A 16,081-nucleotide genomic window follows, 5' to 3' on the forward strand; every position below is an offset into this window, starting at 1 on the left:
AAATTAAACACGGCATGCACACGAGAGTTACTTTACATATAGGAATGTACCGTGTGCCTGCCTGGGGCCCACAGAGGGCATCAGGTCCCCTGGAGCTGGAGTTAGAGGTGGGTGTGAGCCACCATGTGGGTGCTGGGAACAGAACCCTGGCTTTTGAAAGAGCAGCAAGTGCTCTTAACCTCTGAGCCCTCCCTTGGCTGCAGTGCCTCCTTGGTGAATGAGGAATCTAACTTCATGTCCGAGGGGTCAGGACACGAGGAGGCGTACACAATCCCAGAGAGATAGCTTCTAATACTAAGCAGTAATCACTCTATTAAATAAATGAGGTTTATTCAGGGAACAGCCATGGGCTGTCGTCACCTCCCCTCCCACGGGCCTCACCACTCCTCCCTCCACCACACCCAGCATTCACCATTCATGCCTCTGGACATGGCGAAAGGTGCAGTAAGTCCGGGAGTTGACGTGTTCTATGTGGCAGCCGCAGTGCTTGGAAGCTGGGTGAGTGTGGAGCGCCCTGGTCCAGAAGGTTCCGGTCTCCTCTATTCTACTCACCCTTTCCAAGCCCCCTGGCAGGAAACTGGGCTGCTGTGTTTCCCTCTCTTGATTCACTGAGCACCCGAGGCAGATGGGAAGGCCAGTTTGGCAGCCCGGCCAGTCCTTGAGAGCCCCGGGTCCTGACGCTGGAATGCACGGGCCAAAGCCGGCAGCTCTCCCTTACAAAAATGGGAAGAGGCGCTTTTTCACAATATAGAGGACCGTGGCAAGGAACAGGGCCAGGGCGAGGAAGATGAGAAGCTTGTCCGTTAGTTCCCGGCGGTTGTATTTTGTGATGAGCTTCCGGCCCAACTGAATGGTTCCTGACATGGACTTAAACTCTTCGTTTGCATCCAGGAGAGTCCGTGAAGAGCTGACTACAACAGGAGAGGAAGGAGCCTGAATCAGACTGTACCTCCCAGGTAATAAAGACCTGAAGCTGCTGGCTGGCTGTCAGCAAGGCCAGTGCCTGAGCTCTGTGTGTGTGTGTGTGTGTGTGTGTGTGTGTGTGTGTGTGTGTGTTTCATTCTTATTCTCGTTAACTATGTGTGTATCTGTGTGGGTGTATGCACGTGGGTGCAGATGCCCACAGAGTTATACACATGGGTGCTGGGTACTGAATTTGGGCTTTCTTCAGGAGCACTTTCTGCTTTTAAGCATTGAGCCATCCCTCCAGCGCCCTTACTATTAGCTTTTAGATGCGCTGAGCTTTTTTCCGGGATGATGTCTGGGATAGGGGATGAACTAAGGGTAAACATGAAACAAGGTGACTGAGTGACAGCCGTGAGAGCAAGAAGTTACCAAACCTCGTTGTCTACTTTGGTTGACATGTGAAGTCTCATGAACAGCACCTCCTTCCTGTTTCCTACACTGAAAGGCCCTGGAGGGGCAGTCTCTGCAAGGAGCCATGGCAAGAAGGCACTTGGCAGGAATGCAGTGCTGTCCAACAGCCTCTCCCTGGCCACCGGCTGGTCCATGTGAAAGGAACTCACAGGAGTGGTCTTTCCAGGACCCTAATTCCCAAACGTGCCTGGCAATACTAGACCCATGAGCCCACGCTGCAAACCAGACTCCCGGACCCCTTGCAAGCACTGCTGACACCATCTCCAGAGAGGCCAGCCAGTTCTGCTTTCACAGGAGCCTAGCAACGCTTCCTCTGGGAGGCACTGATGGCGCGCAGCGTGTCTAGCACAGCTGCACAACTGGAGGAAGAGGAACATAACGCCTCCCTCACAGGATGTCTCACCATTTCCTAGGACAACTTGGGAAGCTTCGGGTGGGGAGAGCCGGAGAACTGCAGCGGTGCCAGGGTGTGTGCTCTGGAATAGCGTCCTCCTCCTTACCTAGAGTCTGCATAGCCTCCTCACTCTGCTGCACCTGCTGTGACATCATCCTGCTGATCCCCATGAGACTCTCTGTGATGGTGCTGGATGTCTGGGCCAAACTTTCTTTGGTAGTTTTCCTGCAAGTCCAGAGGAAGGAGCAATAGCAACAAAAGCCTAGCTTGCAAAATGCCCCATTTTTAACCTATCACATCAGTGCTTTTCTGTTTGTGCCTTGAGATGGGACCTCAAAGTGTAGCTCAGGCTAGTCTAGAAGGCAGAATGTCCTCACCTCAGTCAACCCCAAGTGCTCGGATGACAGGTGTGTTGTAACACAGCCAGCAAGCACACGTTTATTTCCTTCCTTCCTTCCTTCTTTCCGTCCTTCCTTCCTTCCTTCTCTTGTTTTTTTGAAACATGGTTTCTCTGTGTAGACCAGGCTGGCCTCAAACTCATAAAGATCAATTTGTCTCTGCCTCCCAAGTGCTGGGATTAAATGTTTGCACCACTACCAACTGGTTTGCACATTTCTAAAACATCAGTCAGTGTGGCTAAACTGAACCCACGTTCTCGAGCCCCATTAGGGAACGAAAACCACATTGCTGTCTGTAAAGCAACTTGCAGTAGGTACACAAAGATTCGGAAATGTCTGTTCACTCCCAGAAAACTCCTTCAAAAGAACCAAAGACCTCCATGATGCGTCTCATATGATACTGAAAAGGCAGAATGCAGACACACCAACAGGACTGGTTAGTACCATAAATACTACTCATGTGTGGTTAAAATAAGTCTTTAAAAAACTATCAGGGGCTGGAGGGACGGCTCAGTGGTTAGAGCGCCGACCGCTCTTCCAGAGGTCCTGAGTTCAAATCCCAGCAACCACATGGTGGCTCACAACCATTTGTGATGGGTTCCGATGCCCTCTTCTGGTGTGTCTGAAGATAGCAGCAGTGTACCCATATACACATAAATAAATAAATACATAAGTAAATCTTTAAAAAAAAAAAACTATCAGGGAGGACTGGGACAGGCTACTGGGGAGGCCCGGTGGTAGAACATCTGTCCCTCATGCCTGAAGCCCTCGTTTAACCCCCATTACTATAAAAAACAAAACCAGCCCACCAACCAACCAACCAAACAGACAAACAAAACCCCAAACCAAGTTTAATCAAATCTAGTCAGGGCTGGGAATGGAACTTGGTTGGTAGATGCTTGTCTTGTATGCACAAAGCCCTTGGTTAGATCTCCAGAACTGCACGAACTTGGTGTGGTGGTGCACACATAAGATCACAGTAAGTTTGAGACCAGACTGGGATGTACGAGACCCAGTATCAAAACAGAAAAGACAATTACTTACTTATATAAAAACATAAAGTACAAATGTTATGAAAACAAAAGTCCACCCCCCGTGGTGTTGAGATGTCAGAGCCCAGAAGGACATACGGACGATACCTCTGCCTTAAGGAGTCTCCTCCTTGCAGAAGTTCTGCTTTCTCCAGGTTGTCGATGGCAAGCTTGCAGGTAAGATTGGCTTTCCGCCATGAGGTCTGGTTGCTGGAAGAGGAAGGGTCACATGTGAGGTCCTGGTGGCTTTACCAGGCTGCTCCATTTCACCCTCCTGGTGAGACCCAGAGTTCAACCTCACTCCTACCATGTCTTCTTCTTGGCAACTGCGTTAGCACAGATCCTAGCATCTCTCAGTCTCTGGCCAATGTTTCTAGAATGTTCTGTTGATATCCCTCTCCTGCTTGGCACCTGAGAGACCAGAGTCGTGGCACTCTGCTAGACGCTGGCCCACAGTGGCTTTACTGCCTGACGAGTGTCTGGGTGTTGTCCTTGAAAACCAGGACTTAGCATTGCCCCTCCATCCCTAGTACCCAGGCCGCTGTTTCTCCTGTAGGGCCGGCTAGAGGGTCAAAGCCACGAGAACAATATCCTTCACCATTCCTCCAGGTTTGCTGCTTTTTGCCCATCTGACAGCAAGCACGGGTACTGAACACATCACAGGGAGCCCTGACTGCTGGGATTTATTCACGCTCTTCCCCTGTTCCTTTGCAAGTGACAGCTCGAGTGTAACCAGTGCCTGGGACTGGAAGGCCTTTCTTCACTGACAAATGAAAAAGGCCAACCGTATCCCTCTGAGGATCAAACCCACGCTCTGGAACGCTCACACAGTCAAGACAAGCCTGCTAAGCCCTGAATAACACATACACTACTCCAACAGGGCACTTAACTAGTATGGTGGCTTCCTTTAAAAAGAAAAAAAAAGTTTTTTGTTTCTCCTTTTTATAAATTATGTGTGTGCATGCTTGGGGTGGATGGCGCATGCCACAGTGCACGTGTGGAGGTCAGAGGACAATTCTGTGAGTTGACTTTCCCTTCCATCTTTTCTGTTTTTTTGAGACGAGGTCTATTTAGCCCTGGCTGGCCTTGAGCTCACAGGGATCCTTCTGCCTCGGCCTCCTGAGTGCTGGGACTAAAGGTGATTTTCAAATGGGCGCCCAGATGCATGCACAGCACCTACTCGCCCACTCTACGCACACCATTCCAAACAGCCAACTGCATCTTCAAACTGTTCTTCAAGGCACAGGGGTGCAAATCTGAACAAGCGCCTGTCTCCAAGGAGCTCCCATTTCTCAGGGAGAACAGTAAGCCAATCCTATACAGCATGACGGACTGACAGTCCGATAACAGCCCTGCTGCTTCAACATCAATCCCCTGCTTCCTTCCTGCAAAGTTTAAGCCACACCAGGAACAGCATGCTTGGTTTTACGTTCACACAAAGCTGGCAGTGTTTGGTATGACTTACTACGCTGCACTACTACTAACTACTACTACTACTACTACTACTACTACTACACACACACACACACACACACACACACACACACACACACACACACACGTCTATGTGGTGCTGAGGGTCAAAGTCAGGACTTGGTGTACGCTAAACACTGCACCAATGGAGCTATTCCCCCTAACTCACATTCTTAATATTCGAAAATAAAAGTGTGATTACTTTGGGGGGCTCAAGAGATGGCTCAGTCCCCATGACTGTTCTTTCAGAGGACCCGAGTTTCGTTCCTAGTACTCATGTCAGGTAGCTTACAACTGCCTCGAACCCTAGATCCAGGGTATTCAATGCCCCTCACCTCCGTAGGCACCTACACTTCTGTGTATACCCCCCATATACATATGTGATTAAAATAATAAAGATTAAACTCTAAAAAGTATGATTACTTTTATAATACAGGATGGATTTTATTCAAGAATAACTGGTACAAGAAAAGCTCACTAAAAGTGAGCCTATTCAAGATGGACCAAAATTTAGTTTTCAGGGTGGTATTATCTGAATAAATGATTCCCAGAATGTAAGTTTATGTCAGAATTGAGTTTGGGTGACATTGAGGCTGTGTGCTAATCTTTGATTATAAGGCTGTATGTGACATTTCTTAACCTCTAGTTCAGGGAATATATCTTTTTAAACAGTGTCTGGCAATATAAATGACTACTTTTTCCTTCCCAAAAGGGTCTTGTTAATGCAGACATACTGAGGACTCTGTTACCTTCCCCAGCTCCACAGTTTCCATGGCAATCTCTAGTCTCTGCTGTGTTGGAATTCCCACAGGTTCCCTCAGTCACAGCTATCTGCTTATGGCTTCGCTACTCTCCAGCTGCAGGCACGATCGGCAGCTGTGTGGATGACACTCAGCTGTCAGGAGACACTGGCAGGGACACGGGAGTGAATGGGATGAGTGGTTCACTGGTGATGGCTTTTTATGCTATGCCAGCAAAGGATCTATGATCACACCCTTGAACTCACTAGGCGTGCATCTGTGCAATGTAGTAAGTTACACCAAACACCGTCAGCTTAATGTGGACGTAAAACCAAGCATGCTCTAACCCCAGTACCTGGAAAGCAGAGACAAGAGGATCAGAAACTCGTGGTTATCCTCAGCGCCATGTTGAGTTTGAGGCCAGCCTGGAATATAAGGGATCCTGACGCAAAAAAATAAACAAACAACAACAGAGCCAGGGCCATGGAGATGACTCTGAGAGCAGAGGTGTTTGTGTACAGATCTGACAAGCTAAGTCCCACCCCACGACTCACAAAGTGACAGGAAAAAACCAACACCACACGCAGCTCCCACACCTACAAAATGTCCAACTCCCGGAAGCCACGAAGCCAGGCTTATCAGACAGATACATGTACACGCCCACAGTCAGCAAGGGACCCAGCAGGGTGGCTGTGAGAAGCCCTGCCTACCTGAGCATCTGCTTTTTGTGGTTCTCCACTTCCTGAAGTAGAAGCTGCTTCTCCGACTCCTTGTCTTGCTCCTTTGCTGACTGCTCGAGCTCCTTCAAGGGGAAAACAGCTGTTAGCCAGGATGAACCCCAAGAGGGCTTCTGTTTCTAGCAGAGGCACGAAAGCATCTGAAGCACCCGTTACAACAGACACTAGGGAATGGGAAGGAGCACGCCCCAAATAACCAAATATCCTTTTAAACATAGAGGCAAGTCTGCAGGAAAGAGAAGGAAATCCCGGTGAGCAGGAAACTGGGCGCTGGAGTGGTCAGCTCTAGAATGGCCGCCCTGGCTAGAGCAGGGGTTGCCCTACAACCTTGAGCCTGCAGAAATAAAGGAAGAAGAAAACAACAAACAAGAGCCCACTATCCCAGTGCAATGCCAGGAGGACACCACACTATGTATCATGTGTTTCCAAATGCTGTCCAGTTCCGTCCTTTACTCCAACAGAGCTTTGGGGGTTTGAGCTCATATGTCAACCTAACACGGAAGCTAAGTCCACCTGGGACTGACGCTGAGCCGGAAGTGTCACAAACCCAGGACCCACAGAAGGTTCCAACAGCCCTGGACAGTCTCAGGATGTTCACTCTCCAGCAGAGTGAAAACATGGACATGTTTCTGGTTTACTCTGGTTGAAGAGGATGGAAGCGGATGCCTGACAGACTTTGGAGAGAGAGAAAATTTCTCTTTCCTGAGTGGTCTGAAAACTGAGGAAGCAAAACTAACACAAGCAGTGTCCCCAGACATGTGACAATCCTGGGGACTGAGAGATGTGCCCTGGCCTAGCCAGGCTGCAGGGACTCCACAAGAGGTGTGTAGAAGATGAATGTTCATGATCCCAAAATAACCAAGCACCAAGGGAAGGGGTCACCATGAGCAAAGGATGGGCAGACATGACCAACAGAACTCCGAGATAATGGAGCGTGAGGTCACCACTGTAAAGATGCCACGTGTCTCACACACTGTAAAGGTGCCACAGAGCTAAAACATCCACATATTAGTTTATTCAGATAACAATCTACTTATCCCTACACAAATTTGCATATGCTGGTTTGGAACAAGAATGCATACCTATATCAGAAACTACATTCAGGTTTATGCCCCATAAATACTGTTAGAGCAGAAAAAAGAAAACCTGACTGTGAATTGGGGAAAAAAGGGTCACTGGGTGTGGTCACCTTTAATCCCACTGCTCAAGGTAGAGGCAGTTGGATCTCTGTAAGTTCGAGGCCAGCCTGGTCTGCAGAATGAGTTTCAGTATAGATAGAACTATGTAGTGAGACTCTGTCGGTCCGTCCCCCCCCCCCCCCCGCCTCCAAAGTGCAAATTTCACCAGTTATTTGCATAATTTTCTGTTTAGACCCCACCCCGTCCCCTACATCACTGCACAGAAAGCTTGTGTCTATTTTTGGCTACACTGCTCTCTAAGAAGGGAGAGAGAAGGGGTTGGGGATTTAGCTCAGTGGTAGAGCGCTTGCCTAGGAAGCGCAAGGCCCTGGGTTTGGTCCCCAGCTCCGAAAAAAAGAACCAAAAAAAAAAAAAAAAAAAAAAAAAAAAAAGAAGGGAGAGAGAAGAGGGTAAGGAGAAATGTACAGTCTCCTTAGAAGAGGCCACTTGGTAGTTGTCAGAGAACCCGGCGTCTCTGGAGAAGTGAAAAGTGTACTACTGCTGAACACAAATGTATGTTTACACACGGACCTGCCCGTGTTGACTGACTATGGAGGGAACAGCTTCATTCTGAAGACAGGAGGCCAGTTCTCTCCCATTAGCATACAACCTTGCTGAAAAACAAAAGGCATTCGCCCCAGTGCTTTTTGTGTCCTCAGGTCTAGACAGCAAGCAAACCGAGAAACCGAGAAACCGCAGATGAGAGCAGGGATTTCCTTCACGAGCTATCACCCTGCTAGGTGCCAGCAACACATTCATGCGGAAGGAGAGGCTGGAGCCAGGGGCAAGGGAAACACATAAATCTGTGGCGAAGATGTTTACTTGGGCCCAGGGAAGGAAATAACCACCAGGTAAGCAGGCAGGTACTTAGGCAACAGTAGTAGTTAAGAGCAGCAGAGTTTGAAGAGAGGCGTTTTAAGAAAACAAATTAGTTCTAAGAATCACAACAGGCAAGCGGTCCAAATGAATACCTGCTGGTAAAGAAATGACTAGAAAAACCTCACTGTATAAAGAGGCTGGTAGTAAAGAAATGGCTAGAAAAACCTCCACTGTATAAAGAGGCTGGGAGGCTGCTCAGGTGGAAGTCCCCCACAGCGTTAGGCTGCGGCATGTCCACTCCCACATGTCCACTCCCACGGGGGAAAATATCAGTAAAACAAGCCCCGGGAAGATGTGGAAGTAAGAGATCAGAGCAGTGACCTGTTGGGAGGAGGGGTGTGGGGAAGAAATAAAGGACACCACTGAGGCCAACGGCTGTGGACATATAAACATAGCTCGCAGGAAACAAGATGCTTTTAAAAGTTCACATGGAGGAAGCAATGACGGGGACGGAAATCGCCTGGGTACAGTGCCAGTGCTGACATTCTGACGTCAGCTCTGATGGTGGAAGCACTGTTGAAGCTCTCCAGCCCGCCACCTTCCCCACCAGCTCCAGAAGAGACTGTCTTTATCTGCTAAGGAACGGTATGGTTTGGGGACAATGTCATTTACCACGTGCAGCAAAGCCAGGTGGTTCTAGACCCACCCAGCAATGGGCAGACATCGCACCCATCCCAGGGCCACAGCAGTGGAGATGGCTCTGCTAGTCACATGGCTTCTTCTCACTCTCTTGTGCTTTTAGACGCACATGCGCCATAGTGAGAGGCAGGTGTGGAAACCAGCGCACGATGAGCGCAGTGACTCCAGAAACTGGGAGGAGGCTACTGTGCACCGTAGCGCTGGACACACCAGGGACACGCTGACAATGGATTCAAGCAGGGAGTGAGCATGCAGGTTCCAAACTTTGATAGTGCAGTCACCCTCAGTGTCACAATGCTTCCTCCTCTCTCCAGGTGGCATGTGAAGGACCTGGTCAACTCTCAAGGGAAAGTTCTTCTAGGCCGGAGCTCCCGGCCCTGCCACCCACCCTCAGCTAACACTGAGTGGTTCTGCAGCCTCGCTTACCTGGATCCTGTGTTTTAACTGTTGAAACTTTTCTTTCACCTTAGTGTTCAGTTCGGTAAGCTCACTTAAGGGTCCGGAACAATCTCGAATATCCTAGAAGACAATGAAGAGATGAGGGGCCTTTCTCCCGTCGATGAAATGAAATGGCCTCATTGGCACAGTGAGAGAGCTGAGTCAGTCCGCAGCTAAGGTTGGCCAAGCTCTCTTGCTACCTCATCCTGCTCAGTGCTGTTCTGTTGTTGTAAAAATATAAAAAAATAAAAAGTAAGGTTGTCTTTTATCCCCCCTAGGTCCACCACTGCAGTGCCCCAAGATATCTGCTTCTTAATTCTCAGTCAGCAAAGTGTCTCACCCGCTCTGCTTCATCCTATATCCCATTGCCAAAGGCCTCTCTCTGAGCCTGGCAGCAATCTCTCTACCTATCTAGTTCCCAAGGCAGGTTTCCATGCCAGAAACACATCCCAACTCTGTAGTGGCCCAGACCAGCCGCCACACACTTTCTTACACTTAAATCGCTACATGAAAGAACACACAACACAATAACCTTTGACCCAATTGATAAGATATAATTGCCCACCTAAACACACAAAGCCCAATACACATCTATCCCTTAAAAACATTCGTAACAACCTGTAAAGGTACAGCGTGGGATCTTAATGTCACCTGCCATATTGTCCTGCCACAGCTTCTCTCCCTGTCCCCTCCTCTTCCTTCAAATTTTTCTCCCGCCCATCCTTCCTTCTTGTCCAATGACAGGCCTCCTTCTATTTTTTTTTTTTCTTTTCTATTTTTCGGAGCTGGGGACCGAACCCAGGGCCTTGTGCTTGCTAGGCAAGCGCTCTACCACTGAGCTAAATCCCCAGCCCTGGCCTCCTTCTATCTTGTACCTGCCTCACCTGTGACATCATCCCACACTGTTCTCCATCATTTTCAGTTTCCTCACCCTCTTAAGATTAACACCAGAGGTCCTGAGTTCAATCCCCAGCAACCACATGGTGGCTCACAACCATCTGTAGTGGGATCCGATGCCCCCTTCTAGTGTGTCTGAAGACAGCTACAGTGTATTCATATAAATAAAAAAATTAAAAAAAAAAGATTAATACCAAGCCTAATAGGAAAAAGCAGGCTGAATGTATAGTTCATGATACAGCACTTACAGAGCATGCTCTGGGCCCTGGCTTTCATCAGCAGCAAAACATGCACATAAACACACACGCACACACACATACACACACACTCACACTCGTGAACGTATTGTATGTGTGTAATAAATAAACAGGTAAAGCTCAACCTTGACTTAGAAGTTTAACAAAGTGTATTCACTAGGAAAGGCTTCTTCAGCTTCCATGCTCCACAAAAATGAACACCTAAAAAAACCCTGAAACTTCAGATCCTTCCAACTCTAAATCCCTGGTAACATGGAACAAAATTAATTTAGTCTGATTTTACAAACCATCTGTTGCATGTCAAAATGTTTAAAGACGGACTGAGAATTTGCTTCTGGAAAGAAAGTCAGATTTATGAGAGCCAAGTTTTAGAGCAGGCTCTAGACTTAGGCTGTGTATATTCAAATCCAGGTTAGAGCAATTTATCAGTGAAATCTTGGAGCACTTAAGTTCTCTGTGCCTCCATTTCTTTTTTTTTTTTTTTTTTTTTGGTTCTTTTTTTCGGAGCTGGGGACCGAACCCAGGGCCTTGCGCTTCCTAGGTAAGCGCTCTACCACTGAGCTAAATCCCCAGCCCCTATGCCTCCATTTCTTTATCTTACCTTTCTCAAGATCGGTCTGCCTAGAACACTTGACAGAACAACTGGAGCACCATAAGAATACAATGTACAGGGCTATGCGTACTCATTAGTAACTGTAAGGACCCAAAACACATAGGTCACAAGAGACCTAGCTAACAGAAAATTTTATGAAAATACAAAGTTTTATGATATTATATAATTTCATACTATGATATAATATGAAAACACAACTTTTCAAAATTTTGAATGTAAGGGTTTTTTTTTTTGAAGACAGATCACTCTGTGTAGTATGGGTTGGCCTCAAATGCATGGTGATCCTGCCTATGCTTCCCAAGTGCTAGCTAGAGCCACCATACTAGCAATTTTGTTTTACGTATGTATATGTTTTCATAGATGCATTCTGAGGACTGAAACCAGAGCCTTGCACATGGATAACCTTTAACTCTACACTCAACTAAATTTAACCCCCAGCCTCTGGTAATCTCGCTTGTATAAACCCAATCTTGTTTATTTTTCTATAAGTGGCCCAAATATTTTTTATTTACACATCTTAGGAGTGAAGTGGGAGAGATGTAAAGTTTGCAGCGTTTCTTCACTCGTTCTCTAGGCTTACTCATGAAATCACACTTCCTCACACCATCGGAGACTATTAATGTGGTACAGTGTACATCTGGCTTAGCAGAGAATACTACTCCCCACCCTCCTTTTTACAGGGGCTCGCAAAACAAAGCTTAGGCCAGCAGCCAGGCACAACCCATTTGCAGCACTGGGGATGGAACGCAGCGCTAAGCAAGTGCAGAGCCGTACCCCTACCCAATTCTTATTTGCTGTCACAGCTTGTATCCTGAGCCGATTGGGTTCTTTTTGCCAAACTCTGGAGTCATTTCTACATTCCCTTTTCGTGCCCGTGTTCGATTTCTTACGCGCCACAGTCTCTACTTACACCTGCTTCCAGATAAGCGCCTCACTTTCCGGTCTGTTCAACCGGATAGGGAAGCTCTAAAATGCTTTTCCTAGGCTGGTTTTCCCCATCCAGGTCCTAGTACTGGCACTGCCTGCCTTCTGACCCAGAACTTAGCACAATATTTGAATTCTTCGTTCAAAAAATTACAACCACGTCCTAGGTTAAGTTAGCTTGGGCCAGAACTCCCGCGTCAGGTGGCCTTGGGTGCCCTCCGGGTCCCTAACTCAGGGAAGTGGGCGTGGGAGAGGGGCAGGGCGGGGGGAGGGGGAGGGCGGGGCTACCTCCGAGACTTCGGGTAGCCCCCAGGACCACTTCAGTCCAAGGGACAAGAGCGGCGTGTTAGGCTACTCCAGATTTGGCCAAATCAACAGTACGCAAAAGAAACGCGCTGAAGGTCAGTGTTCTCCGGGAACCGACCGAGTGGTGCTCGAGGAGCCATCCTGGAGAGGGACTGCGGGCCTGGGAGGCTGGACCGGGCGTGAATGTCCTGGAAAATGCCAAGGCAGCAATCGAGAGCCGGACAGGAGCCTACTAATATGTACCTGGATAAGTGCCTTCACCTCCAGGTCGAATTTGACAATCTCCTGGTTACAGATTCGGACGTGGACATCCTGGGGGGCCGCCATGTTGGAAACGCGGCTACGGCGAGCGGCGGCAGCCAAGCTGAAGCGCGTTCGCGTGGCGCCTGCCCGCCTTTCCGAATCTCTCCGATTGTGGTGCGGAGGGGAGATCCGGTGTAGATCAAACCAGGTCGCCAGCCCAGACCTGGAACTTTCCTTGACTCGTAGAACACGCACAACTTCTCTGGGCTGCTCCTACTAAACGGAAAAGTGAATTGTGATTATGAAGAACCATTAGGGTTGGGGTGGAGAGGCGGGGGCGGGCTTGGATTACAACTCAGGTGATGGGCTGGCCTGCCATAAGGCCTTCAGTTTTGTTCCCAGTACTAAGGAAACAACCCCCACGCCCACCCTTGCTAAACAGTGGGCACTTTCCATCATTCAGAGACCAGCTATTCTAGTGACATTTTGAATAGGAAAAAAGGACCAATTAGGATGTCACCAAAGTTGTAGGGTTTTTTTCCTTTAAAATTTAAAGCGAAATTTCTACAGAAAGTATGAATTACGGAGTAAGACACAAAGTTTGTAAAGATGCAGAATTAAATACAGGTCACTGGGGCACCTCCATTAGTATGACCGTACCCTGGGGCTTTCTTATATTCAGAATCTACACTGCCTTCCTCACACATTTCTATGGCTATGGTTCTGCCCTTTGTGTAGAATTGAATTCCAATTATCTCGAAGGAGTAATTCTGATTGTGCAATGTAGTTTTAGTAGAAACAATGTCAGTGCAAACCTCAAAGAAGGGTAGTGCTTTTTAAAATTATTTCTTAGTAAGTCCTCACACCATTGGCCACTTTCCTTTCCCCCACCTTCTGGGATTCTCCAGGCTCTGTAGTCTTGGGTGTGGGGTTCCCTCTTTTGAAAATGTTTTTCTCAAACTGCACACACAGCCCCTACAAGTCAGTCTCCACACATGCCTTTCTGGTCCAAAGCACCCTGTACCACCCATTTCCTAAAAGGTGCTCAATAGCTCACTGCAGCTAACGAGAGCCTGGATTCCAGCCTAGTAATCAGCAGCCTGGCTCTAGTTATTCCCAGAAGAATTCCATCATCAGTAGCATCCATCACTCCTAAGGTCCCCTGGAGGGCGGAATGAGGTAGGACACCGCTGATAACCCATAGTATTGAACTCAATGCTTGCTAGTTTCTGTTTATGTACTGCCAAGCCGCACTCTGGGAACACTTCCCTATGTGCAGCCATTTTCTAAGTGCTTCTGCCATATAGGGTCTCATGTAGCCCAAGCTGGTTTCCACCTGCCAAGGATGACCTAGAACTGTTGATCTTCTTGCCTCAATCTCCCAACTGCTGGAATTATAGGTACTGATGAACACCACAGCTGCCAGACCCGTATTTTAGCTCTACACAACTTTCCTATATATCCTTTCTATCTGGGTGGAGTGGCACATGACTATCCCAGCACTCAAGAAGTAGAGGCAGGGAGAGCCCCCACGACTTCCAAGCCAGCCTAGTCGATATAGTAAGTTCCAGACCAGCCAGGACTGTGGTGTAGAGCCCTGTTTCGTCATACTGGTTATATCAGTTTACGTTGCACCAGCAACATTGTGGAAACGCCTGTTTCCTTTAGCCCCACCAGCTTGGTGTAGTCTCTTTCTTTTTGCATCTCTCATAATGAATGAGACTGAGAAACGTTTCAAAGGTATCACGTTTACTTTGCTCATTTTCCTACTGGGTCATCAAGCTATTCCGTATTAGTTTCCAGGTTCCCTTTTTGTATTAGTATTCACGAGTTGCAAAATTTGTAGACTTTTGACTTTGCTGATGGGTGGTTTGGTTTTTTTTGTTTTTTGTTTTTTGTTTTTTTACCTTAAAGAGGATTTAAATTTGGCAGATCTTTATGACTCTTGGACTTGGGTCTGTGTTTTAAAGTCCTTTCTACAAGGATTTAGGATTGTCCACATCCCCTTCTAGTGCTTACACTTTTGTAAAAACACTTGTATCCTTAGCCATTTTTAATATATTTGCTTCATAGTGTGAGATGCAGAACCAACTTCTCATTTTCTAGGTTACTCAGTGGCTCCAACACTAAACAAGGGCCCTATTTGTTTCACCTTGGTTCTGGAGCCACATGGACCATGCTGTGTTTCTGTTTATTTCAGACGGCTTTCAAACTCTACTTGCCTGTCCACTCATGCACTCAATGTTTCTATACAGAGACTTCTGTATGATAGAAGATTAAATACTTGATTTATCCTCTCCCAACACCACGTTTCAACTATTTTTCCCTCACAGCTTTAACACATTCATTGTTTGTTTCATTAAGATGGCATCACGTTCTTTTTTTTTTTTTTTTTTTTTTTTTTTAGTTCTTTTTTTCGGAGCTGGGGACCGAACCCAGGGCCTTGCGCTTCCTAGGTAAGCGCTCTACCACTGAGCTAAATCCCCAGCCCTGGCATCACGTTCTTAAGGTGACTCAGTAACTAGTAACTCATAAGTTGTTGACAGGTCCTGGTCTGGAATCCAGTGTGTATTTTCATTCTTTTCTTCTGTACTCTCCATAGTATACTTTTAAGTTCTGTACATTTTCCTGTTCTTTAATCCAAGCATTATTTTAAGATGTTAAACTTTTAAAGAACTACGTTGCCATTCAAATTACTGTAATGTTCTGAGTAAAGTTCCCCATTTAAGACACTGGAGAAAACCCAAAGTCAGCACTAGACAGATTTTTCATGCCTTTGGAACTTCGACTATCACCCTTCGTGGGGAAATTTCTATGCCACAGCTGTCTGTAGCAGCCAAAACAAGGAGCTCCCTGTATCTGCTTTCTGAAACATTTTCTAAGACAACCCTGAGCTCAAGGCTAGGGAGTGGTCCCATGCCCTCTGAGCCCAGTCCTGAATTCCTTCTGACTGTACTTTGCTCCTTTTGTTCAGTATCTGTCTTTGACTACCCTAGCTTTAGATCTTTTTGACTTTCACATTCTAAACAGATTGTTCTCCTCTGCATGAGCATTGTTCCAAATGCTGGTCAAGGTTTGGCCTGGTAAACCTGAGGTTAAGTATGAATTGTCCTCAGAATGCCTCAGGCAGACTGGAGTGTGAACTGAACTCTATTATCCTTGGCTGGAATATAGGGCTTGTCCTATCACCTGAGTGCTGTCAAGACTCTTCGGTATTAGGGACTGGGCCACCACCCTCACCGGGCCTGACAGTAGCTGAGGGCTCTTATTAAGACAACTAGCAAGGCTTAAGGGGTGCCACTCCATACCTACAGATACCTACTACCTTCTACTTCTGAATCTTTTAGTGAATTAGGACAGAACTTTTCAGTATTTTCCTTTCAAATTCTTCATTGTACTATAGCTTAAGAATAAGAATTCACCAGTTAAACATGTGTGGTGGTGCCTTTAATTCCAGCACTCAGGAGGCAGAGGCAGGCAGATCTCTGCAAGTTTGAGACCAGCAAAGCAGGTTGAAGGATGGAAAACCAGGACAGAGAACCAGATCCTCCACACCC

At 47.2% G+C, this 16,081-nt stretch overlaps 1 protein-coding gene across 3 annotated transcripts; it reads right to left on the reverse strand.

Moving 5' to 3' along the window:
- Positions 1-306: 306 nt before the first annotated feature.
- Bnip1 (BCL2 interacting protein 1) lies at positions 307-12,623 on the reverse strand. Of its 3 annotated transcripts, none has more exons than NM_080897.1 (6): positions 12,525-12,619; positions 9,273-9,365; positions 6,124-6,215; positions 3,309-3,410; positions 1,878-1,996; positions 307-911 (listed from the first exon to the last, which is right to left on the reverse strand). In NM_080897.1, the coding sequence occupies exons 1-6, from the start codon at positions 12,606-12,608 to the stop codon at positions 715-717; spliced, it is 687 nt and encodes a 228-aa protein (NP_543173.1). In that variant the 5' UTR covers positions 12,609-12,619; the 3' UTR covers positions 307-714. The 3 variants fall into 3 exon arrangements, with proteins under 3 accessions (NP_543173.1, XP_087425691.1, XP_087425692.1); XM_087569565.1 differs by having other exon boundaries at positions 314-911; positions 9,273-9,505; positions 12,525-12,623; XM_087569566.1 differs by having other exon boundaries at positions 314-911; positions 9,273-10,898; positions 11,021-12,623.
- Between the last annotated feature and the right edge of the window lie 3,458 nt (positions 12,624-16,081).

This window comes from Rattus norvegicus, chromosome 10 (genome assembly GCF_021556685.1).
Source record: "Rattus norvegicus strain SHRSP/BbbUtx chromosome 10, alternate assembly SHRSP_T2T, whole genome shotgun sequence".
Lineage (NCBI taxonomy): Eukaryota > Metazoa > Chordata > Mammalia > Rodentia > Muridae > Rattus > Rattus norvegicus.

Excerpts from the sequence above, each read along its gene's own strand:
- Bnip1 (NM_080897.1), bottom strand. The coding sequence starts at position 12,608 with ATGGCGGCCCCCCAGGATGTCCACGTCCGAATCTGTAACCAGGAGATT. Across the intron at positions 9,366-12,524 it reads AGGTGAAGGCACTTATCCAG|GATATTCGAGATTGTTCCGG; the intron begins GTACATATTAGT and ends ATTGTCTTCTAG. Across the intron at positions 3,411-6,123 it reads CACAAAAAGCAGATGCTCAG|CAACCAGACCTCATGGCGGA; the intron begins GTAGGCAGGGCT and ends TTCCTCTTCCAG.